We start from the raw sequence: 26,281 nt of genomic DNA, 5'->3' as shown, positions 1-26,281 counted from the left end.
TAACTTCTTTCGTGGCAGGGAACTCTGTCAGAGCTTTTCGGTCCCAGAGTCTCTCCTTCCTGCTGGGTATCGCGGATGCAGTCTCCTCTCCGGCATTTGGTCTTTGCTCTCTTTCTCCTCCTCGCCCTGCTGCCGTACTTGACTGCACTCATGTGTACACAGTTCTCCTGAGTGGTTGGCGGTCTCAGCGATGTTCTACGGACCAATGGTCTACCACAGATTTGTGTATGTGGTCTCGCCACCACCTCTGCTTCGGTTCCTACCTTGTCGGTTTCTCGCATCCTGTGATTGCTGTGGCTTTGGTGTCTCCCAAAAAGCAGCTGCAACCGTGTTTGAAACTTGGAGGTTTCTTGCTTTCCTCTCTAGTCTGGTGTAGTGCAGCTTGGGGCCTCCCACAGCCTGCGACTGCGATCCTCTCTCTCATCTCCTGCTTAGCTCACTTCACTCTTTGGAATCGTGTTCTTTAACATACTTCTCCCAGTAACACGGACATCCTGATTTAAAGGGCTACAACTTTTTCTCCTAAGATCATGATATCCCTTGAAGTTTCTTCATCCCAGTCTTGATAATTTGCATTTTCCTGTGTTTTCACACATCCCATGTATGCCATGGTATGACCAGCCTGAGGTGGTTCCTCGTGGGAACCAGAGTCCTTGTTTCCTAATGGGAAGTATCTCCCATTGAGTTCCTACTTGCCTCTACCCCTAGGGAGGGTATTGGGCATAGGACTCGCCTCCCTAGCTTCATAGGAAGGGGCTGCTGAAATCGGGCTATTACATCAAGAATGTTCAGTCCGCAACAGAGCTCCTTGCTTTAGTGGTCATCTTAGTTGGCTGTTTGTGAGAGCAGCATCTTCAGCATAATTGATCACATTGTGGAGCAGTAGGAGAGTAGGGAGTCCCTTAGACAGTCCCGGGGGCAGCAAGATGGATATGGTCACAACATTTAGTCCCTCACCACAAGATAAGGATGGTTTAGATAGTATTGCTATTGATAGATCATTACACCACTGAGGAATAGGGAAGCATGGCTGGGCTTGAGTGAGCCCACAGGACATTGAGGGATTAGTCAGGGACACTCCTTAGTTGGAACAACCTGCATTCTTTCAAAACATAATAATAAAACTGTTTGAAAACCCCAATAAAAATCCATCAACTGTTTTACATCAACAGCATCCCAGAAGCACCACATCCTAGAAGCAAAGATACAAAGAGGAGGGGAAGCAGTGGGGCAACCAAGGGAGAGCTGTGGTGCATTGAACAATGCTGATGCCGCTCAAGCTGCAAGGAACGGACTGGTAATAGAGAGACCGGTAAATGGACCAATCTAGAGGAATGAAGGAAGAGACGTCAAGGAAAGATACCAGGCTAACCTCACGAAGTGAAGAGAGGCCCAGAAGAGAATGGACACCCCAGTGACGTTTCCCATACCAGTCACAGGTAACTGGGAATACAGGAGACCCAGAAGGGAGACGAAGTAACCATAAGAGAATGTTCCCACTCGTCCCAGTACAAAAAAGGAACTATAGTATTAAAAGCAAGTGAAGTAAATAAAAAATCATATGGGAATGCTCCTATTCGTCCCAGTATAGGCAAAGTGACTCAAATGTCAAGAACCAATGAGAATCCTTATTGGAGTGATACTATTTGTTTCAGTAACGAAAAAGAGTATTACAAATTGATGTTGAGAAGAGTGAATGAGAATCATTATAATAGTGCTTATACTCATCTCAATGATAAGTCAGAATAAGAATACCCAGAGGAGGAGATCTTCATGCTCAAGTCAATCAAGAGAAAATAAATCAAGAAGAAAGATTGAAAACCAGAGAAAGTATAGCAAGAAAGATGTGTGAACCCAAATAACCTTATCAGGGTAAAAGAGGAAACACCCTGTTAATAGAAGAGGTTACAAGGAAAACGAGCAAGTAGATGTATGGATCTTACACAGGGGTGGCATAGTGGTGGCAGAGACTTTTATTTAGAATAATGAAGGAAAAAGGAAAGCCTATTTACTCATTCTATGAGGGGTTGCTCTACCTCAACAAAAATACTAAGGACCCAGTCTGGATATCCTTAAAGTAAAGTGTCCACCGTCTTGCGTTGAAACCTATTTCTGTCCCTTACACGTTCCATCTAACTAAAGAAAACTGGATGCCTCATTAATCCAGAAGGAGGCACAGTTCTTGAGAAAGAATATGTAGTTAACTGCTCACTGTTTGACTGTTCAGACTAACTTAAAGAAAAAACACAGCTCCTCACTCTCCTGAGAGGAACCTCTTCCTTGGTTCTTGATTCCACTTGTTACCAAGACACAGTTCTCCAAACCTTCTGGAGGAATCCTCTTCCTCTGTACCAACTTAAAGAAAACCCAATTCCCCAATCAACTGGGGGGGATGGCGGGGGGGGCCTTTCCAGTAATTTATCAGGCCTGGTTCACTAACCTGCCACACCTGACCACAGACTTTGCCAATGGTGTACCAAGTCAGGTTCACCAACCTGTCTGACTTGAGTTCCAAAGATGTTTGCTCTGTCACTGTTTCCTGCTTTATCTTTTTATATCTTCTCTGGGTATCCCCGACTGCTTCTGGGCCTCAGCCCACTGGTTATACGTATTTTTGCATCGATTGGCCCTTGTGTAATTTATTGCTGGTCTTTGCCTATTTCCATTTGTCTACCAGACCCTGTTGCATATTGGCGAGGCTTCCCCGCTTTCATATGGGTCTCAGAACCCTGTTCATCTGCCTCTGCGGGATCCAAGTTGCTGCTATACATAGTTTGCGCTTGGACAGTCCTGGTATAATCTCCTGCCAGGTACTATCACACATAGGTTTATTGTCAAATGTGTGCATCAGTGTATATGACTCTTCTGCGATCTCCTTGTGTTCTTTGGGATGTGTTTATCCGGTTTACAAAGTTTGTATCTAGTTGTACAATTCCTCTTTTATCCCATTATGCTCTTTGGGATTTACGAGGTTTACAAAGTTTGTATCAAATTGAGTCATTCCTCTTTTAATCCCCCCATGCTCTATGGGACATATTAACTGGGCTTTTCAGTGTGTTCAGCTCCCTCAGTGGCCCAACAACCGGTCTGATCCATTCCCCTATCTCTGCAAAGTCTTGGGGCGGTCTCCGGTCTCTTCGGGAGGTGGAGCAGAGCTTCTTTGTTGCTGCCGCGCTTTGCGTTCTCTTTCTCGCAGCGCCTGAGTGTCCCATATGACGTCTCCAGCTGCTCGCTGCTTCGCTCTTGGTTGGTTTTTACTGGTTTGGCGTTCTTTCTCACTGCCACCGGCCAGGTCCCCCTCGCTGGGACCTTTCAGACAGTCACGCCTCTCTGCGTCCTGGTTTCCAGCCTTGGGGTGCCCTGCCACGGAACAGGCTTCTCGTTCCTTGTTCCTCTGGGGCTTGTTCGTGGACCATTGAGTCCGTCTTTCCTTTTTATTATTGGGGCTGCTTCTTGACAACTGTACTGCATGTGTTGGTTCTGCGGTGTGTTTTTTTCCTCCTTGTTCCCTCGTCTTCAGCTCAGTGGTAATTACGTTTGGGTAAGTAGCCCTCTTCCTCGTTTCAGTGTTGTCATTGAGGCTTTCTACTCAACTACAACATTCAGAGGTATGGGCGACCATGAGGGACTTGAATGGGAGATAAAGGTAGGTGAATACCATGTTCTCTCTGGGCTGTCATCACTAGTGGCATGAAAGATTCCCCCCACACCCCATATGAGATCTACCAGCTGAGTACCACCCCCAGGGGGACTATCAGCCTCACCTCCCTGACGGAATGGAAAGGGGATTCCCCCATAGAAGCAGTGACAATACCCTGGTATTCGTCACAAAACTAAGAGTTGTACTACAAGAGAGGAGAAGGGAAAGCCCTCAAAGGTTCTGAACCTACTGTATGAATTGATAAAGCAGTCATCAGAGACTATTGGAAAATATCATATTGAACGGAAGTGAACACACCAGGAGAAGGCAGTCATTCTCTTGGCCTTGGTTATTAGGATAGTGGTAGGGTCAGGTAAGGTTAGTTTTGGACAGTAGACTGATTACTTTGGACTGATAAGCACCCTAATTATTCTTGTTAAGTAGGGACGCCTCGTAGGATCAGGAACCATTTAGTGAAATGAGTGATCAGTCACGGTTCTTCTTCTGACTCGCCACACATCATACATAAGGCTCTTTCTGCATAGGAGGGTTTGGGCGTCTAGAGGGCAGGTGGCACATGTGGGAGAGATTCCTGTGTTTTTTCTCCTAAATGTACCCCTACTGCATTGCCATGGTATTTTGGGTGGTGTATAGGGGGAATGAAATCTAGAGGGTTCTTGTTTATTGGGTAACACTAGTTAGGTTGATTGAGCAGAGCTGACATCAATTATTCTGCTGCCAGCTTCACTGGTGCGCTCATTTTACAAACCATAACCGCCTGACTAAAGATCAGTCGGTGTAATAGAATTGTATTTTGTGACGCCTCCCCCTTGCCCGCTCTCAGCCAAGTATTACACTTGGAGCATCTCACTTGCAAGTGATATACAAAGCAAATACTAGATGGATGTTCTGCAATGTTAATAAGGGTGGCACAATCTTCGCCCTTTTCTTTTGCTGTCAATTGAGCCTGGAAGTCTTTTGAGATAGATTTGGAGCCATAGACTGCAGAGACTTCTGCACTTACAGTGAAAGATGATGCTATATGTACCTTTTTAGGGGTAAGCTCCACTCTTTTACCAGTTTGATCAGTTGGTGAGGCAGCTTCCGAACAGCATAGATGTTAACATTGAAAAACATGGTGGATTTTTAAGAGATCCAGCAAATGTCAAATTGATGTGCACTCGCATTCTGTATGTCTCTGCTGAGATCTTTTCTAATTGTGTTCTGGTCCAGCATCTGTTCTTCCTGTTTATCAACATCCGTAGAGGTGAAAGGAATGGGGACAGTTGTTGACTATATACCACCAATCAGTGTCCTCTCCTGTGTGTGGGAATATAATAACTGGTGGGTAGCATCTTATTGATTGCTCCGCTGACCATGTCGGCTATCATTGTTTTTAGGTTGGTGACCGAAATAGTTGCAGTTGTGATTGCAGATGCCTTCTGGACTATCGTTCGTACTCTACCCGTCTCAGTGATGCATGATCCTTGTTGTCACTTGCCCTTTTTACTGCTTTTAAGTCTAAGTTGCCTCCTATGTGGGAAGGATCATAAACCTCTTTAGCTCCATTCCGTGCCTGTAACGGAACAAATCTGTATAGATTTAACAAGGCTTAAATCCACTGACCTCCACCTTCTGCAGTGCTATCTTTGTCCTCCGGTTGTGGAGCAAATGGGCCAACTGATTAAGGGTTTAAATAATTTTGGGGGGCCTTTTGCTGTGCACAACATTAGTGGGGTGACTAATTTTGGGATCCCATTCAATAGTGCAGGTTCCAACCCTACAGGAATCTTGCGCCCTTAGTACAATATATGTAAAGGAAAGAAAACAAGTGACAGTAATTAGGTGCCTGATTCATAGAAGTATTTTATAATGGCGCAATCCCATAGGAAAACGTTCCATGAATCAGGCGTCAGATCTTACTTGCAAGGTATCCACCCCTTTGGGAGTCCAGAATATGCCAGAGGATCATTGAACAGAGACTGTTCTTACACGCTTCCTGAGGTAGAAGCTTTGTTTTAGTGACTGGAGGTGGGGGGCTTTCTTAGAGTGAGGCTTACCCTTATTGCATAGAACTCCCAACGAGAATGAAGATGAAATGGGTATTTCCCCCAAATCAAAACATACATATTTGGCTTTCACTGAGAAATTGAAATGCTTTGAAAATTTCTTGCCTTCATTAATCACTATTACCTTGGGTATTTGAAGTGTTTTGCTTTTAATGTTGTAGACTAAATCACTCAGTACATATGTTGTTGTAGATATTATTTTTCTTGGGAGCATGAAAGCTTGATCTAACTTGGTATTTTTGATGGATCAAGACCTCCGTAGCAATTGCTTAATTGACCACCCAATTAAGATAATTAATCAACCTAAGATAATTAAAACACCTAAGGTTTGGGGATACTGTCTAATTACAACCTAAGCCAAATTCAGAAAGGGAAACCATGGCAAGAATTCTTTGAAGGTTGGAATTTGTCTGTCAGTGGAAATGTTGGGGTCGATTTGGAGGGGGTGAACCTTGGCACAACAATTATTTAGACTCCACTATTGATTATTTTTTTAAAGATATATATGTCACAGAACCCCTTTTTAATTTGTGTTATTTGCCATTAATGTGGAGGATCTGCATGACCATAACATGCTATGTGCAGTCTTCAAAGACCTTGTTTTTATAAATGCTTGCGGGGACCCCTTTGAATGCTTGATTTGGCACTTTAATAATATCTATTATTTTTATAAGGCCATATCCGATTGCTTTGATACCACTACCTGTGAATGGAAATGTGCATATTTTTCTCCAGAGAAGTTTGTGATCTTTGTCCAATGCAATTTAGGGAAGAGTTGTGTTAAGGCAAGTGTGCAGAGTAATCGAGTGAACTGTTTTGATATACACATACAAAGGTTAAAGAGGGATATGGGATTGCAGATACAGCGGATCACAAATGCCCAAGTAACAACTGAATCGAAAAGAGAGATAATTAATAAACTACAACGGGTGTATAGAAATAAGATTAAGGCCCATCGCAGCCTGTGTAGTCTACTTGATGAAGAGCGTATGATCAATTATTTGACCATTGTGGTGGGCAGAAGGACAGAGACTTGTGTCTTCCATTTTATTTTCAAACTTTATTAGGCGAATGAAAAGGTGCAAACCCCTTAATTTCGCTTAACTATAGGTTTTCCTTACCTAACACTAAATAGGGTGCTCATCAGTCATTGGTGAGTCCAAAAGGAAGATATGTCCTCTGTGTGAGAAAACTGAAGGTGTCTCACCCGCTAGTGCCCGGGGATCTGTCATCCAGGTGGCCAGGACACACCTATCGCTTTTGGATCCAGTTCCTGGGGGTGGACCAGTGCGGGAGGATCACCTGGATGAGGGGTCTTCGGGAAGCGGAAGTGGGACACTGCATGGCGAGAAACGGTATTCCCTTCCCTGTAACATCTTTACCCCATCCTACCAGGTAGGATACCAAGGAACGCGCCCCTCCTCCCCCTTCCCAACACAAACACTTTCTCACGGGCAGCTCACTGCGAGAGGAAACAGACTAACACCCGAGCCATATACCTGACTTGTCCCATCGCCATGGTCAGGCAGAGTCAGGCAATTACTGATCATTGCACACACCTGACTTCCATCACGCTTCCCCACACAGATAAAAGGCAGAGAACGAAAGCACACACTGAGCAAGGAAAAGCACACAAGGAAGCAGCAGTTCCAAGCTGGCATTTTAATGCAAGGCAGAAGTAGGCAAGACCAAAGAGGATTGCAAGGAAGGAAGTGCCCTTGACCTTTTCACCGAAAGGCTGTATTTTTCATGAGCCTTTGAGACTAGGAAACGTAAGACCTGGAATCAAAGCTGAAGAGTCTTTTATTGTGTGCCGGAGGTACCTGGGGCTCTCTCGCGTTGATGGTCAAGATGGGGAGAATCGTTTGCCGCTGTGCTACTGTCCTTGGCTCTTATAACAAAGCAGCACCAGTGAAGTCAGCACGGCCAGTGAGTTGGGGAGATTGATACCAGACCGGTCTGTGTGGAAACCAAGGTTGCAAGCAACAACATTATATAAAGGAAATTGAAGAGAACAGTGCATGAAGTGTATGTAGAAAGCGATGCAAATATAGTGACTGAAATTTGAAGCTAAAATACAATACCGTAGACACTGTGGTCCAGCATCGCGTGGGTGCTTCTTCGAAAGTCTGTTACGTATCCAACTAAAAGATGACAGATGATTCTAGAAAGGATTGTGAAATCGAAGTGGTCCTGCAACGAGTCAAGCCAAACCCTGTGCACATTCGAAAAAAAGGCACAACACACGGCAAGGTTCCGGGTTGCTTCCTCCAGAGGCTCTACGGGCAGTGGTGCACCAGAGCTGCAGCGGTGAAGCCCTGGAGCAGCGGAGTGGCGTAGAGGAGGAGCGGGAGCCGACTGAGCCACCCTTTCACAAAGGAACGACAGAACAGTGAGTCGGTCCCACGAAGCAAGTGAAGGGCAGCCCTCTCCCTGGAGGCCAGGAGGTAGGGCCTGGGGATTCAGAGGTTGCTCCCAGTGAAGACTGAGCAGTGTAAGGTGAAGTGGAGTGCCTGAAAGGGCCCTAAGAGGAGGAAGACCAGGCAGAGTGAGGCGGCAGAATCAGGGGCAAGGGACCCGGTAAGGCGACCAGCACCCTAGGGGAGCAGGAGCTCATGAGAGAGCCACAGGCTGAAAGGAGTGACTAGTGGAAAGGCGCATTCTGGCTCCCTGGTGACCCAAAGAGATCTGGAGCTGGGGGAGTGCATAGGAGCTGGAGAATAGACCCAGGAGACTGGCAGTATGGACAGTGAGTTGGTGTGATGCAGCAGGGGGAGGTGGCTGGACATAGGGCTGCAGGCTGTGTGGCTCACCACAGAGAGTGAAGTGAAGCTTTGAGGGCCCACCCTGGACCGGAGTGGATTGTCAATGTGGCAAGGAGTCCAAAAGAGGGTATAGAGGAGAAGTGGCTCCCCAGTGGCGACGTGGTTGGAAAAACAAGTAAGGGTATGCCACGACAAAGGGATAGGGCCAGGTGGATGAGTTGGAAAGCATTGCTTTCACAGTTCCAATATCTCAACGGAGGAGACATGGCAAAGGCCGATGGTGGATCTCAACACTGTCCTGCAGAGATTGGCGCTATTAAAAGCGACATCCAGATGATCCTGGAGGAAATCCGTGGAGTGCGCACAGGCATTGGTGCTAGGGTGGCAGATTTATCAGCGAAGGTGGTGTGAGAAACCTGAAGGTGTCTCACCCGTTAGTCCCCGGGGATCTGTTGTCCAGGTGGCCCGGACACACCTATCGCTTTTGGATCCAGTTCCCGGGGGTGGACCAATGCGGGAGGATCACCTGGATTAGGGGTTTTCGGGGAGTGGGACACAGGATGGTGCGATGCGGTATCCCCCTCCCAGTAACACCTTTTCCCCTATCCTACCAGGTAGGATACTTAGGAACTCAAACCCTCCACCAGGCCCTCCTTTCCTGACACAAACACTTTCTCACGGACAGCTCACTGTGAGAGAAAATGGACTAACACTTGAGCCATATACCTGACATGTCCCAACACAATGGTCAGGCAGTCGGACAATTACTGATTGTTGCACACACACCTGACTTCCATCACACTTCCACCACACGGATAGAAGAGGCGCAGCATGAAAGCACACTCTGAGCAAGGCAAAGCACGCAAGCAAGCAGCAGTCCGAGATGGCAGTTTAGTACGAGGAGAAAGAGACCGCAAGACCAGAGAAGGGTGCAAGGAGAGAAGTGCCCTTGACCTTTTCAGAGGAAAACAGTTACTTTCACAAGCCTTCGACAATAAAAACTTAAGACCTGTCCTTGCCTCCTACAACAAAGCAGTACCAGTAAAGTCAGCACAGCCGGTGAGTCTGGGAGACAGGTAGCAGACCGGTCTGTGTTAGAACTAAGGTTGCAAGCAGCAACATTGTATGAAGGAATCTGAGAAGAACAGTGTGTGAAGCATATGTGACATGCAACGTGAATATAATTGAACAGCAAAGGAGTGACTGAACTTTGGAAGCCAAGGTAGATACCGTATACAGAGTGGTCCGGTGTCATGTGGGTGCTCATTCGAAGGTTTCGGTTGGATATCCAACTGAGAGGTGGCAAATGTACAAAGGAATTGTGAAATTGAAGTGGTCCTGCAACGGATTAAGCTAAAACCTGTGCACATTTGAAAGTATTCGATAGTTAATACGAACTGAATAAGAACTGAATTGGTCAGAGCCCGGCTGAGGGAGACTAATTGTGAAAGAGAAAAGTGGTGAGCCCGGCTGGGGGGGGATCAGGGGTGAACCGTGAATCACCCTAATTGCATACTTGTGCGATGAAAGGACCATTTTGTTTATTTTGACACATCAAGCCCACTGAAGCAAGAGACTTCAATAACTAAAGAGACTGGGTTAAAGAAGATCCTGATGCTGGTACTTGGGCTGTATCCTCGTGCCGTTAACCGCCTTGTCCCGTCCGGACATATCATTTTGTGAACACTTCTTTCTTTTTCATGAACACTACCCCACACTATTTGTATTTAAGGGTAAGGATTGGCAATATGTTTTTTAGTATATGCCCTTTTATTTTGACAAGACTCTACTATGCCTGCATTATTATTATTTGATGCTTGTAGCTTGCTCCCATCTGTAGATTTAGGATTAGATGGGCATTTATCACACCATTGTTGAGGTTCAATAAACACCCTTGAACTGGCATCACTTGTGCCTGTCTTTTATTGTTGATACCATGCCTTCCTTACATGTGTCCAAAACTAATCTATTCTGTCCCTACCACTATCAAAGCCAACTAAGGCACAACAGAATGACTCCCTTCTCCTGTGGTCTGCTTTTTAGCACAGTCCCTTTAGTAATTTATTCATAGGTATTTCTTGACAACTACTTTGATCAGTTTGTACAATTTATAAATGGGGCTCTTCAATTCCTCCATCGTGTCCTTGACACTTCGGTTTCCCCTTCCAAATTTATTTTACTTTCTCTCATTATCACACTTGCCACTTTTTCTCCATACCTTGTCCAGTCTTTTCCTTGGTAGGCCCAGATACAAACATTCCCAAAAGAATTTTCAGTTTCCTCCACCTCTTGATAGTTACTGGGATGAGTATGAATGTTCCAGTAATGGTTCTCTGTTCTCGATTTGTCTTTCCTTTATTAGTACGAGTATCAGGGTTCAAATAATGAATCTGAGTATGCTTCTTCCATTTGTTATATTCGGTATCCCTCCCGGGTCTCCTGCCTTCCCCGTTACCTCTTTCTCTTGGGGTTAGCGTCACCGGGCCTGCATTCAGGATCTTTTCCTCCATTCATCAGTTTGGCTTCTTGGTTCCTGGCTTCTCACTCACGCACTATACCCGCTCTGTGCTGCGAATAGGTCTGTGGTTTTGGTGTCGTTGTTGGACTCAACAGGCCACCACCAAGGTGTCGGCTGTTGGCCTGAGGCATCCTTCCCTTGGCTTCTCTCGCTTCAGGTTTATCTCGTGTCGGCTTTGCACACCAGCTTCCTTCCAAGCTCTGAAGCTGCGCATCCCGGTCTCTCTCAGCTTTCCTTGTAACAGCCGATTCGAAACTTCTGGGCTTCTCTCACTTCAAACAGGACGACGACTCCTTGATTTATGACTCGTCACTGGGTCTTCCCCGGCGGAACAGCAACATCCTTCTCAGTTTCCTAAGTACTCTCTGGAGGATAGCTCAACGGCAACATGCTTGCCTTGGAAGCAAGACGACACAAAGCAACACAGGTTTGATCTCCGGGTCCGTGCTTAGAAACCTTTGGGTATTAACCGCATTATAAATTACCTATTAGATCATATCTGTATTACTCGCACAATCTTCTTCTCCGTATTACATAAATATTCTTTCTCATGTTGGCTTAATGTTTCTACTCCACAAAAACGAGCATTATCTTCTTCCTCATATCTTCTTCTGGTAGGAGCTGTTAGTGGTTGGTTGTAGGTGAGTGACTTGGGGAGTTCCCCCTTGGGAACAAGGACTCCCGTTCCAAAGAGGGAGTCTCTAACGGTGTGGTTCCACTTGTTTATACCCCTAGGGAGGGTATTGCGTAACAGGCTCACCTCCCTAGTCTCACAGGGAAAGGCCCCCCTGCAGAGAAGTGACTGAATCCTGTGATTCGTCATACCAATAAATCCCCCCGGGGACAAATATTAGAGCAGACTCTGTTGGGGTTTGGGAGTTGTCTTTCGATAAATAAGACATTTGGCCTCATTACGGGTCTGGCGGTAACCCTGCAGTGCTACCGGCAGGTTGCCACCGGACCCATAAATATTTACCAGAGCGGCCCGGAAAGTCAGGCGCCTGTAAAATGCAAGTCCCCATTCTCATAGGACTCTATGGGAGTGGGGACAAAGAAGCACCAGCACCGTTGCTAACAGTGCAGGTGCTTCTGTGACCGGTCTGCCTACCGTGGCCGCTGTGCCCTGCAGGGTCAGTCCTGTCTGGCACAGCGGCTCCGGCAGGCAGACTTGTAATGTGCCGGTCCAGAAACAACGGTGCCTGTAAGCTTACCAGCACCCTTGTTTCCGGGGGTATAACATCCTTTCATCGCGGGATGTTTTTTTGCGGGGTTTTTTACAGTACATTTTTTAACGAGGAAAAAAAATCATTGCATTTTGGGGGTTGGAATAATATATATTCGGGGTGCGGGTGTTCAGGATCATATAAAAGCAGATAAAGCGGATGGGCGTTTGTGGGGTAACACCCCAAAAAAAAATGGAAAATTCATTGAGTTTTTTCATTGAAAGATTTGCTGTAAAAAACCTTGCGAAGAAACATCCCGCTAAGAAATGACATAGAACCGTTTCCAGACCGGCAGGGTCCTAATGAGGCCTGTTATGTATTTTATTAAGAAGAGCAATAATTCCAGAGCTCTAGCCCATTGTCCCCATTTTTTAAAAAGGCGACAGTCTAGACCCCATTAATTAAAAGCCTATTGCATTGTTAGATAGGGACGCCAAGATTTTCTCTGCTCTTTAAGAGCGTTAACAAGTGGGCCTTAGATAAAGGCATCCTAAAAAGCCAGCAAACGGGATTCTGAAAAGGAGTTTGTATAAATCTTAATGGTTATGTAATTGATCATATACAACAAGTTGAGTGGTGTAAACATTCCCTGCCCACGTACATGGTTAGTATTGATCTTAGAATGGCCTTTGATAAGGTTAACCGACATTTATTTACTGCGGGTATAATTGTTTCCTCAACCGCTAATTATTATTTTAATAATGAACCTTTTTAAAAATCGGATTAAATGTACAAGGCTGATTTACAGACGAAATTGAGACGTTTGGAGGTCTCCTGCAGGGTTGTATATTGGTTTGGCCCCTTTTAACTTCTACTTGGTTGATATGAGTGAACCTCTGGAAAGTGTTGCTTTTATTTCACCTAAGTTGACTGCTGTGGAGATGGCCTGGATTTCATATGCAGATGACATTTTGTTGTTCTACTGCACGCTAGTACCACATATGCGACTAAGAATGACTTGGTTATAAATAAGCAAAGAAACAAAATTATGCATTTTACTCCAGCAAGGTGAAGGGTTAAATATAGTTGATGGGTGGTGTATCAAACGATGGAATTAGTTGGAGATGTTAAATACGTGGGCTGTACTCCCCAATAAAAGCGTACTTCTTGCTGGACTTAAAAAGAAAGCCCTACAGCTTCAAGGTCAGCTAAAACATTTTAATTATAGATTTGGTTGTTTTTCTGCCTGCAATTAAAATGTATCATAAAGGTTATCCCTTCTTTAATAGAAGTCCTTGAATCGTATCGCAAATTAAGAGACTTGGTTTTATCATTATTTGAAGGGTTTATGTAGCATCAAGGAGGAAGAGACAAATGTAACTGGGATTTTATTACTACAAATAAGTAGAAGTATAAGTATTAAAAGGAGTAAATATATAGGGAGGCCCTCAAAGGGGATCCTTCGTCTCTCCAACCGTCCCTTCAATGTTCTCTCCTCTCTGTCCACATTCCCTTCTGGAATCCCTGTAGATTCCACATCTGTGCATCAGATGTCACCATGCTACACATCCCTCTTCTTTCTAGACAAGTCATTACTCTCCATAGTCAGTTAAGTACATCGGTCTCTGGTACCTTCTTCCAAACCTTGATACATAAGTCTTCATCACAGTTGGTACATATATGGAATTATCTGGTAAGGAAATTTTCTGGTTCTCTCTATTTTCAACAACGTCACTTCTAACCATACTATCATCATTAATTTGCCTATTCAATCCCATCACTCTTCCTTTATTCCAAACCCTTCCATCACTTGTTCGTACAGCATGTTTAAACACTTCAATGACTTGAATGGGATCTGACCACTTAATGCCTTTCACTCTCAAAGCTTCTGGCAACTTCACTCTCACAAAACACCCTACTTCCAATGCTTCATTACTCTTGAATCTTTTCTTGTCATGCCATGCTTTATTTCTACCTTGTCTGTCTAATCATATCAACAGCATTACTGGTTACCACTTCCATATTTACCACTTCACCCATCCATCCAGGACACAATTTGGTGATCGCTTTTCTACCTCTGCTCAGTTCAAATGGTGATACACCTGTAGAACTGTGCGGAGTAAACCTATGTGCCATAATGACATTTCTAACCGCTTCCTTCCAACTCGTCCCATTAGCCCATGCTACACCATTGGTCTGTGGATGATAGACCGCGCTAGTCACATGTTTAATCGATTTCTTCTCTAAAAAATCCTCCATCTCTCTCGATAGAAATTGTGGACCATTGTCAGATAGGATAACTCCAGGATATCCTTCCCGACCACATACCTCTTCTATGAAGTTGATAATATTTTTAGTCGTAACACTAGGCATCATTTTCACTTCTGCCCATCTTGTTAAAATATCAATCATAACCACACAAAACGTTTGACTTCCTTCACTCCATATCGGACCCATTATATCAATCCCTACTTTCATCCATGGTCTACTCGGCACATCAGTCATAACCATCGGATACTCATTGCCCACATAACTCTTATCAGACTTATTGCAAAGGATACAGTTTCTTATGCTCCTCTCGATTTCCACATCACATCCCGGCCACCAGTACGTATTCCTTATCCAACCCTTTGTTTTGGAAAATGCCTTGGTGGCCGAGCTCAATTATTTTCTTTCTGACATCTTCAGGTGGAATCAATCTGTCTCCTCTAAATAAATATCCATCTTGTACACTCAGCTCATCTCTGACACTCCATAATCCTTGCACATCTGCATCCTTGATTTTATTGACAGGAACATGTCTCTTGTTTATATTTTCCATCATAAACTGCAATTTTACGTCTTTGTTCATGGCTCCCAACCATTCTTCCTTAGCAATGGCTGTATCCTGTAACATACATATCATTTCTTGTTGATGCTCATCACCTCCATTTCCACTCTCCTCTTGGACATTCGTAAGCCTAGATAAACAGTCCGCAGCATAATTCCTCACTCCTGGAATATACTTAACCACTACATTGAACTCCTGCATTCTGTGAACCCATCTTCGTATCCTTGCTGACACTTTGTCCAAACCTTTGTTCATGAATAATTCCACAAGTGGTTTGTGATCTGTGTTTATCTCAAATTGTGTCCCCCAGACAAAACTTCTGAATTTGTCCACTGCCCAAACAATAGCCAAAGCCTCCTTTTCGATAGTTGCATACACTTTTTCTGCTCCCTTTAACAGCCGTGAAGCAAATGCAATTACTTTTTCCTCTCCATCATGTAGTTGTGCCAATACTGCACCCAGACCCACATTACTGGCATCCGTTGTGATTATCGTACGCTGTCCTCTTACAAAGTTCTTCAATGCAAGTGCAGTTGTCAGAGCATTCTTTATATATTTGAATTCCTTCTCACAATTTTCATTCCATTCATATCTAATATTCATCCTGGTGAGATCTCTCAATACAGCTGTGTGATCTGCAAATCCTCTCACATATTTAGAATAATACTCAGCCATTCCTAGGAATGTTCTCAATTGTTCCTTATTGCCCGGTGTGGTCATATTATTGATTGCAGACATCAAATCCGGCTTAGGTGTAATCCCTTGCTCTGAAATAACTTGACCAAGATATTCAATTTCTTTCCTATGAATCTTCGACTTCTCTCTGCTCAATGTCATGCCCATCTTATGCAATTTTCTCAACGCACCATCCAGAATTCTGTCATGTTTCACTTGGTCTTTAGCAAATACAAGAATATCATCTTGAAAAAAAATAATGCCCTCATCACCATCTAAAATTCGATGCATGGTCTTCTGAAACACTGAAGCTGCTGATATAAGACCAAATGGCATCCTCCGATACTGATATAAACCCTCCGGGGTTATGAATGCCGTCAGATGCCTTGAGTTTTGGTGCAATCTGATTTGGTGATATGCAGAGGTAAGGTCTAAAGTCGAAAACACTTTTGCCGACCCCATTGTTGATAGCAACTCTTGAATGTTGGGAAGTGGATGTCTCTCAGGAATGATGCACTTGTTTAGTTCTCTGAGATCGATACACACTCGAACCTTTCCAGAACTCTTTCTCACCACCACCAATGGTGATACCCATTCTGAAGCATCAATCCTTTCAATTATGCCTTGTTCTTCTAGTTTCTTCAATTCACTTTTGACCTCATCTCTCATGGCCAAGGGCACATTCCTCAGTTTCTGTGCAACTGGTTTGCAATTATTTCTGAGTTGTATCCTGTGCATAATCCCTTTCACACAGCCTATTTCGTCTTTGAACACTTCCTTCTTCACTGTTTCTATAGACATCTCTTTAGATTCAATCATATATATAGACTCCTCAGCACTGGCATCTAATCTGACCTTCAGCCATGCCTGATGGGTCCAGCTCAGTAAAGGCATTGTTCCCTTCCTTGACACATAGACCTTTCCTTTGGCAATTCTATCCTTAAAGGCTAGTTTCACTTCGAACCATCCAACAATATCTATTTTCACACCACCATAAGCACTTGGATTAATGTCTGACTCATTAAGCCATCTTGGACCCATTCTTCTCCATATCTTCTCGGGCAGCAACGTGTACTTTGCTCCTGAATCAGTCATCATTCTTACTGGAGCATCATTTATCATAATGATGGTTTTGGGGCTCTCCAGTTCCATGCCATTTGCAGTATCACTCACAGCAAAGACGCATTCTTCCTCTTCATATTCTTCTGAACCTCCAATCCAATTCATGCTTCCTTTATCAACTCTACAACATCTGGCCAAATGGCCTTTTCCATTACAGTTTTTGCATATGATGTGGATAGCTGGGCAATCAGGACTGTTAGCCAAGTGCATGGAACTGTCACACCTGAAGCATGTCCTGATCCTTCCTCTGCCCCTCTGGCTCATTTGACTCATTTGAGGTCGTCTATTGCTCACAAACCGTCCTCTGTTGTATGCCCCATATCCTCGTGCAAATCCTCTACTCCTTACATCATTACTGCATCTATACGTATTTTGCATCCTGGGTTCCTCTTTCCGTTTCGCCACAGCATTTTGACTGATTGCATTATCAACTTTTGTCATTTGAATAGCATTGACAGCGTTTTCTGGCTTCAGAGTGGTACTCTTCACTCTGTCCTCTAGCGTCTTGACACAATTCTCCATGTGTTCAACTTCTTTGGCTATGCCCAGTACCACCTCCAAATCCGGATCGTCTTCAGCCCATAGTCTCTCTCTAATTTTAGCGCTGTTACACTCCAGCATGAACTGATCCCTGAGCCTTTCATCTAGTTGTGATCCGAATTTGCAATTCTTAGCCAATTTTCTCAGGACAGTTATAAATTGTTCCACACTCTCTCCACTTTCTTGCGACCTCTTGCCAAACTTATACCTTTCCAATATTGTACTCAGTTTCTTCTCATAGTGTTTATTCAATTTAGCAATGCATTTTTCGTATTCATTCATATCCCCTTCATCATCAGGTAAATTCGGCAAGTCCTCATACTTCTCTTGTCCTGCCGGTCCCAAACAGTGAAGTAACAGTGATTTCTTTCTCTCCACACTGTAATTTACTCCACAAACCACTGAGGCATAGTGCTCAAACGACTTCAACCATCTCTTCCATGGTAAGTTCGGTTCTCCAGCTTCAAGCAGAAACATGGCTGGTGGTGGGACAGTGTGTATTGCCATATTGCCAGCTACAGACTGGTCACCTGCTCCTCTGTTACTAATGATAGCTGCAGACCTCTTTGTTATTTAATTGCAAGGCTCTCCTTCTCCCACATCTAATACATTCCTTGTGTGTTTGGTGTGCAGATTCTTGAGTGTCACATATATCCCTATAATATAACTTTTGTTAGCTCTTATTGCTTTATGTAGGTACTGGGACAAGTAGGAGCAGGAGCGGATTGCCCGATCCACATTTATAATTATTCCCCTATTTTTTTTTATTTTTTTTTAACTTAATAGAAGCGTCATCACATGCGTTGTCTTCATAAATAAAAATCGCTGCTTATTTTCAACTTTTTCATGAAATCGGAGCTATAATAGTTCACAGTGGCTGTAACTGTAACTATAGTCCAATTTAAGATGGCCGCCCTTGCGTGACGTACGTCACGACGTCGCAGGTTCTTTTCTTCAATATGCCAAGCTTTCCTTACTGCTGCGGGCTCGTGGCAAGCTCCGGATGATGTTTATTTTCAATGCGCGGCTCGAGATGCAGCTCGAGATGCACACGCGATCACACGGCAAACAACAACCGTGAGTCCAATTGGGCATGCTATAAATGTACTTCTACACGCAGATTGTACATAGTAAATCGCTTGTATCATTCCCACTTATGTATGAAGGCAAGGGTACTTTCACGCTCACCTGGAACTTCAGATTACTTGTCTTCCATCTGATGACTGCTCTCCAAAACTTCCTCGTCGCCAATGTAGCATCAAGGAGGAAGAGACATGTTGTACAAATGTAACTGGGATATTATTACTACAAATAAGTAGAAGTAGAAGTATTAAAAGGAGTAAATATATAGGGAGGCTCTCAAAGGGGATCCTTCGTCTCTCCAACCGTCCCTTCAATGTTCTCTCCTCTCCTTCCACATTCCCTTCTGGAATCCCTGTAGATTCCACATCTGTGCAGCAGATATCACCATGCTTCAGTTTATTTGGAGGAAGGTATTGTCCCTCCCAAGGGAATCCCAGTGTCAATTATCCGATATGAACTAGGAATAACCTCGACAAACATGAGACTACTTTCAACACGTTTGATACTGTGTAAAAATCTGGTAACACCACCATTACATTCTCTGTTCCAGAAAATTCAATCTGATGGTACTGGCAAAAGTAATCCAGAAGTCATTAAATGCAGAGATTTCCTAATATTAAAAGGCCTTTCCCTGGATAATTACATTAATAATCCAAAGTCCTTTAAACAAACTATCCGAGAAACAGATTGGTGTGAGACAAGCAGGTCCAGACAACAATATTAAGATTTCCCCATTATTAAAGACTTTATTAAAGGACCTTGGGTGATTCCCCCAATCTCCAAAAATTCCCCTGCCAAACCTAAGAAACGCACCCTTGAAGTTTAGGCTGAATTTTCTATATACTTGGAAATAAATTATTAGATGGGAAAGGTTGGACTGGGCATATGTGTTATGCATATTGTCAGACCTCTTTGGAAAACCTCCAGCATTTGGTTTTAGAATGTGGATTTCTTCATAACTTGCGTATTGAAGTGTTTGGGCATTTTGTGCATGATCATTCTTGTGTGCTTGATTGCCTTTGGGACAGAATTAATCAAGGAATTTCACTTGCACTTACAGTTGCCTTGCAAAATGTTTGTATCGTTTCAATTTGATTAAATTGTGAATAGGATAAAATCGTAACGTTTTATTAGCATTAAATGTACATTATATTGCCCATCATGTTATCTAACACAGTGTTGGATATGTATTTTAGGGCGGTTTTCAAAGGATACATAGTAGTGTATGGAAATATATGAGCATTGTTGATTTTGTATTTTTCATATTCGAATATTTGTATCATGACATTGTGTAAGGTTTGTTTTTAAACCATTAGCCCACATAAATAAGTTGAAAATGCTTTGCAAATCTGTGGCCTTCGTTAAACACTGTTACCCTGGGTAATTGGAATTGTTTTGCTTTTGTTTTTCACCTCCTCTGTAGACGAAATTATTCTATGCAAATATTGTGCAATTCATTATTTCTCCTGGGAGCATGAAAAGCATAAAGTTAACTTGGTATTTTTCTCATTTCTTTTACAGGGGAAAAAGTATGACTGGGATGCAGACACTCAGGGCCTAATCCTTGGTTCCTTTTTCTATGGGTATATCCTAACACAGATTCCAGGAGGATATTTTGCTCGAAAATTTGGTGGAAAATATCTCATGGGGTTTGGTATTCTCGGCACTGCTGTGTTCACTCTGCTCACCCCAATAGCTGCAGAACTAGGGGTTGGATACCTCGTAGCAGTCAGAGCCTTGGAAGGACTTGGAGAGGTAAATCATGCTTTCCTTGCTGTAGCTACAACAGCACAGTATATATGCATTTTGGTTGATTCACATTTCAAATGTTGATTAAAAAAACTAAAAAAAATTCAAATATTATTTTTTATTGGTATAATATGTGCACGCTTACAAACATATCATCCGACATCATTTGAACTGAGCTGTGCATAGATGTGACATTAAGAAATAACTAACAAACATTAAACCATAATAAAAGTTCTTGGGTTGGAGGAAGGGGAGGTTCGAAGGGGACAACAAGGAGTCTGCTGGTTGCACATTATGGTATGCGAGGGAGCACTTTGCCTTGTGGAGTTCGGGCACTGTTCTCACATGGTGGAGGCTGGAGTACCGTTTGGGCTCATGGGTCCATCTGTTTCTTTGGGCCTTGCTCTGGTTCAGGGCCACTTGGTCTATCCCCTCGGCCTTCTAGTTGGCTCTATTAGTCCTGCTTGTCCATCCATCGAAGGGTTGGAGGTTTTCTCGCCACGCCCGGGTATTGCTGCATGTAGTCCAGGAAGGGTGCCTAGGTCTGATAGAACTTGCTCCTGTTTCCGAATTGGAAGGCTGTAACTTTTTCTGCCTCTGCTATGTCCCAACACTTGGACCACCACATTGGAATTGCTGGGCCTTCAGGGTGTTTCCATAGTCGTGCGATTGATATTTTTGCTGCAGTGTGGAGATGCGAGCATAGGTCTGCTATGCGGCCCGTGAGTGGGAATTGGCCTTCGCCTGTGGCTCCTAGTAGGACTATCCCTGGATCCTATGGGATCGAGAGAGCCGTGGTCGATTTGTTTTAGAACTTCATTTCAAAACTGTGTGGCTTTGGGGCATGACCATAGGAGATGAAACAGCGTGCCTGTATCCGAGCATCCTCTCCAGCATTGTGGTGGAATTGTTGGATTACATTTAATGAGGATCTCTGGTGTTGGGTACCAGCTGTAATAAACTTTGATTGCGCCTTCTTTATTTGTGACACATCTGGAGCTTTTGTGTACTCTGGCCCAAATACGGGTCCATTCCTCGGGTTCAAATTCTCTGCCCATGTCCTTCTCCCATTTCTGCATGTAGGCCTCTTTTTTTTGTTGGGGTCCGATCTGTCTAGCATTCTGTATAGGGTGTATTTTTCCTGAGGGGTGCTGAGCTGTGAGCATTCGCTCTAAGGCTGTTAGGTCTCTGCTTCCGTTCTTCCTTATCGGTTTTTGAGATAGCCAGTGTCTGAGTTGCGTTTATCGGAATCGCTCTGTTTCGGGGACCTGAAATTTGGTTTTGCAGGCTACGAAGTTTAGAGGGGTTCAGTTCTCTAGGAAGTCTGCTATATTCTTCAACCCTCCTTCCTTCCATTTGTCAAAATTGTTTGGTGTGGTTCCCGGCGTAAAGTCTGGATTGCCCCAGATTGGGGAGAGAGGTCCCACAACACTTCTGCAGTTCCAAAGGCGGGCTGCCCTTTTCCAGCACTCCACTGTGCTTCTCGTCGCTGTCAGGGGGCCCCGAGTTGGGGGGATCATGGGGTCTAGCAATATGTGGTAGAGATTCTAGTTGGGTTTGACTCAAGTCTTCCTCCAGCTTTATCCTGCGTGGTTGGTTGGCGTTTGTCTTCCATGTGAAGGTCTGTGAGTGCTGCGCCGCGAGAGCGTACCTGGACACGTCTGGGACCCGTAGGCCGCCCACCGCCGGTCCCCAAAGCATGATTCGCTCGGTATCCGCAGTTCTTTCCTTCCCAGACGTATTTCAGCACGTTTGCTTGTAGCTTCTGGATGGCCTTCTTCTGGATGGTAGCTGGGATTGCTGAGCAGTAGAAGATTAATCTGGGAATCCGGTTCATCTTCAGCGTGGTAATCCTTCCAAACCATAAGATTTCTTGCTTCTGCCAGCGTGCTAGGTCGCTGTTCAATTCTTTGAACGGGGGGGGGGGGGTCAGTTTGCTTTATATATTCTTTCGGTTTTGCTTGGTATCTGGACCCCCAGGTAGCTGATTTGTGACTTCGCCCAAGGAATCTGGTATATGCCTGCTAGTGATTTCGTAAGTGATTTCGTAAGTTTTCTCGGCATGTTGATGCCCATTGCTGTAGATTTAGCTAAATTGACCTTAAATCCAGACGCTTCCTGGAATGCCTCTAATTCTCTAATTCTTGCCACAGCGCCTTAATGGATGCTTCGATTTGGGTAACAGTCAGTACGACATCGTCCGCATATAGGGCTATTTTGTAGGATTCCCCTTTTAATTCCAGCCTGTGTATTGAGAGGTTTGGCGAGTTCTGCTGGCACATGGCACCATTGAGAGCGCAAGTATGAGAGGTGATGGGGGGTGTGGGGGATCACCCTGTCGGGTGCCTCTTCAAATGGTATCTGGTGCCGTTTATTCTTAGTGTTGTGGATGGTTGTTGATAATTGGCTACTATCCATTTCACAAAATTCGGGACAAATCTGTAGTGTTGGAGGGTCTCCCTTATGAAGCCCTAATCTAGCATGTCGAATGCTTTGTGAGCATCGAGTGATATGACTGCCAGTTCCAGCCTGGCTCTGTTTGCTATCTTTTTTATTTATTTATTTTACTCTTTTTTATTCGTGGTCACAGAGAACTACATTGCCTTTCCAACTCGCAACTCAGTAATTCAACAATATACGTTACGTGTTTCATACATACAGTAAATATCACTTCATCATCCAAAATCATGTTGCATAAATATCCCCTGAACGGGCCCCATATGTCTTTTGGCCTACATGATGCCGATTGTGTCAATACATATTGTTCTTCTGTTTCATTAACATATGTTAATTCTCAAAGAAATTGTTCCATGCGGGGTGGACCCTTATCTTTCCATTTCAGTAATATGCACTTTTTGGCCACCGCACAAGAGATATTGAACAGTCTTCTAACCTTCTCCGAGCACTTGCCAATATCACCAAAGTATTTCTGTGGAGTCAACTCCAGGGGAACCTGTGCTATCTCTTCCAGCATTGCAGCCACTTCACTCCAAAATGTGGCCACCACTGGGCACTCCCAGTAAATTTGGAGGGCTCCGGCACGGGGCGCATTGCATTTGGGGCAGGCATCAGAGCTTTCTGCTGCAAACTTTAACAATTTTGCCGGTGTGTAATGTTACCTATTTAGGATTTTAAATTGAATTAATCGTTGCCCAGCGTTGAGCAAAACGTTTTTTAGTAAGGAAACAGTACCTGGCCCATTTCCCATCTTCTATGGATATCTGTAGGTCCCTTTCCCATTTTTCTTTAATGCGATTTACCGTAGGGGTATGAGCCTGGACTACCTCATACAGCTTGGAGATCCCTAGGCCTCCCTCAGCAGTTATCAACTGTATGCATGGGTGTGGGGGGAAGGGGGTTCGTTTGGGAAGAGTGGCCATCTCTTTTGAACGCAGCTCTCATGCGGTAGTATTGCAGTGTTTTTAGCGGCCCACCTCCCAGTGCCCGCACCAGCTCCTCCAAGGTTGCAAACCTCCCATTAATGACATATCGCCCAATTTCATCTTGTGATGTGGATCCCAGGCTTCTTGTATACTGCTGTCATGGGTGGGCGAAATGCCCGGGAAGTTTCCTGTAGATGGCCTCCATTGCCCTGACAGTGCAACTCACAGGGTTCTAGTCACAGGTATCCCTGTATCGTGCATTGAAGATAACTGATTGTATATTTGTGGGGTGTGTGGTGTATTCCTCTTTCCATGAGTGGGGATGTTAACAAAAAGGTAGAGTAGCTTGGGTAAAATGACTATTTTGAGGACGGCCACTCTGCCATAAAGTGAGATCGGGAGGTGTCCCCACATCTGTAATTTTGTGTGTCTCGTTTGCAATGTATTTTCATGATTGTCTGCATATAGTGTACTCTTTTCCCTGGATACAAGGATTCCCAGGTATCTAATGTGCTGTTCTGACCACTGAAGACCTTGTGTAATGTCGGGGCATTTGGTACTAAGTGTAAGTGGGAATAGTTCTAATTTGGCCATATTGACCGTGTACCCTGTATACGCTGCAAATTCCTGTATTTCAGCCATGATGGGTGCCAGGTTTATTTCAGGTTGCGGGAAATATAATAGCGTGTCATCAGCGTATAATGATATCATTTGAGTACACCCTTTCATGCTAATTCCCCTGTCTGAATGTCGCAACCGCACAGCAGCCGCCATCGGTTCTATAGTTAACGGAAATAATAGGGGCGAGAATGGGCAGCCCTGTCTAGGACCCCTACCCAGCAGGAAGAATTCGGATATGGATCTGTTAGTCAACACCCGTGCCCCTGGGTCCATATATAATAGTTTAACATATCTAATGAAATTGGGGCCTACCCCAAATGCCTTCAGTACAGCAAGAAGATATACCCATGACACCGAGTCGAAGGCCTTTTCGGCATCTAGGGATATAGCCACCGCGTTTCTGCCTGGGTCTATCTGTGCCATTATGCCGAAAAGCCTACGAAGATTTAGGGCTGTGGATCTTGTGGTAATAAACCTGTTCTGATCGGGGTGTACTAGTGTGGGGACTACAGGTAAAAGACGATTCACCAGCACCTTCGCAAAAATCTTGGCATCGGTATTTATAAGGGAAAGTGGCCTGTAGGAGGAGACATCCTGTGGTGGTCGACGCGGTTTAGGAAGCACTGTAATTATTGCCTCTCTCATAGTGGGGGGTAGTGTGCCGCTTTCTAGGGATTCTTCCCATTCCTGCATTAATACCGGAACCAGTGCCACGTGGAACTCTTTGTAAAATTCGGCCCACAACCCATCTGATCGTGGTGCTTTGCGTGATGATAGAGCTTTGATTGCTTCCGTTATTTCTTACATCGTTACTGGCTGATCCATTCTCAATCTTTCTTCCTCGGGGAGTGATGGGAGGGAGAGAGCCTCAAGATACAATTCTTTTTCTATTTGTGACTTCTTATCTTTGCTTGCATACAGATTTCTATAAAATTCAGTAAATTCCCCATTTATATCTTTGTCTTTCAGGAGCACTTCCCCTCGTGTAGTTTGTATATTGGTAACCTGATGGGGCTGTTTATCATGTTTAAGTAAATTAGACAATGTTCTCCCTGCCTTGTTGCCCTCCCCGTATCTGCGCGCCCGCAGAGGGGCTGCCATATAACGTACTTCTCTGATGGCCAGCTTATCAAATTCCTGAAGATTTGTGTGTATGTCAGCCAGTATTTCACTATTCTGTGTACGGGTGTATGTTTCCTCCAATGTGTCTAGTTTGTTTTCTATGATCTTTAATTCAGCCCGGATACCTTTCAACATACCAACTGACTTAGACATCAGAATCCCCCTGACCCACACTTTGAAGGATTCCCACACTGTGGAGCACCTCTCCACCGATCCCATATTATTGGTAAAAAATTCCTCTATTTCAACATGAAGAGGTTCCGCCACCCCCGGGTCACTTAGGATCTCACCTGGCCTTCTCCACCTTTTTAAAGGGCTGGGACCGTCCCGGAGCGCCAACTCCAGTGTCACTGGGGAGTGGTCGGAAAGTGTGCAGAGAAGGATCTCACAAGTTTTCATTGCTGTGATCATGGACATGGACATTAGTCAATAGTCAATCCTGGACTCAGAGTCATGAACTGACAAATAATATGTGTATTTTCTGCCGCCTGGGTGTGTTTCCCACCAGGTATCCACCAATAAAAGTTGCAAGAGGATGTGATTCAGCGTTAGGGCTGTCCTGCTCAGGGCCCTGATGATTTTCGAGGACCTATCCAGTACCGGATCTAGAACATTAAAGTCCCCCCCCCCCCCCATATATCACATTGGAAATATCGAGTGAAGTAATTACCTGATAAATATCCATATAGAAAGTGAGGTAATCTATGTTTGGCCCGTATGTGTTGACCAAGAGCAGTTGCTGGCCCGCCACTTTCCTCCATACCATGACATATCTACCCACTTGATCAACCCTATGGCCCTCCAACCCGAATCCCAAACTTGGGTGTATAATGGTAATAACCCCTCTGGATTGTGAAGAGTATTCAGTATGGAATCTTAAATTCCCCCATTTGGGAAGGATATGTAAGTTACTTGTTCCCATTGTATGGGTTTCCTGTAGCATTAGGATGTTGGGGCCATGCCTAGTGACATAGTTACCAATTTTCTTGACCTTCATCTGG

General features: G+C 44.3%; 1 protein-coding gene across 2 annotated transcripts in view; it reads left to right on the top strand.

Annotated features, from left to right (window-relative positions):
• Positions 1–26,281, top strand: part of SLC17A5 (solute carrier family 17 member 5) — a 1,156,538-nt gene that overhangs the window by 117,729 nt on the left and 1,012,528 nt on the right. For both annotated transcript variants that reach the window (XM_069606252.1, XM_069606253.1), the window contains exon 3: positions 19,927–20,160. In XM_069606252.1, coding sequence (XP_069462353.1) covers positions 19,927–20,160 — 234 coding nt within the window. The remainder of the gene's footprint in view (positions 1–19,926; positions 20,161–26,281) is intronic.

This window comes from Ambystoma mexicanum, chromosome 4p (genome assembly GCF_040938575.1).
Source record: "Ambystoma mexicanum isolate Mex_15411 chromosome 4p, UKY_AmexF1_1, whole genome shotgun sequence".
In the NCBI taxonomy this organism is placed as follows: Eukaryota; Metazoa; Chordata; class Amphibia; order Caudata; family Ambystomatidae; genus Ambystoma; species Ambystoma mexicanum.
Note: the sequence above shows the minus strand (reverse complement) of the source record. Positions and strands in the feature narration are given on the sequence as shown.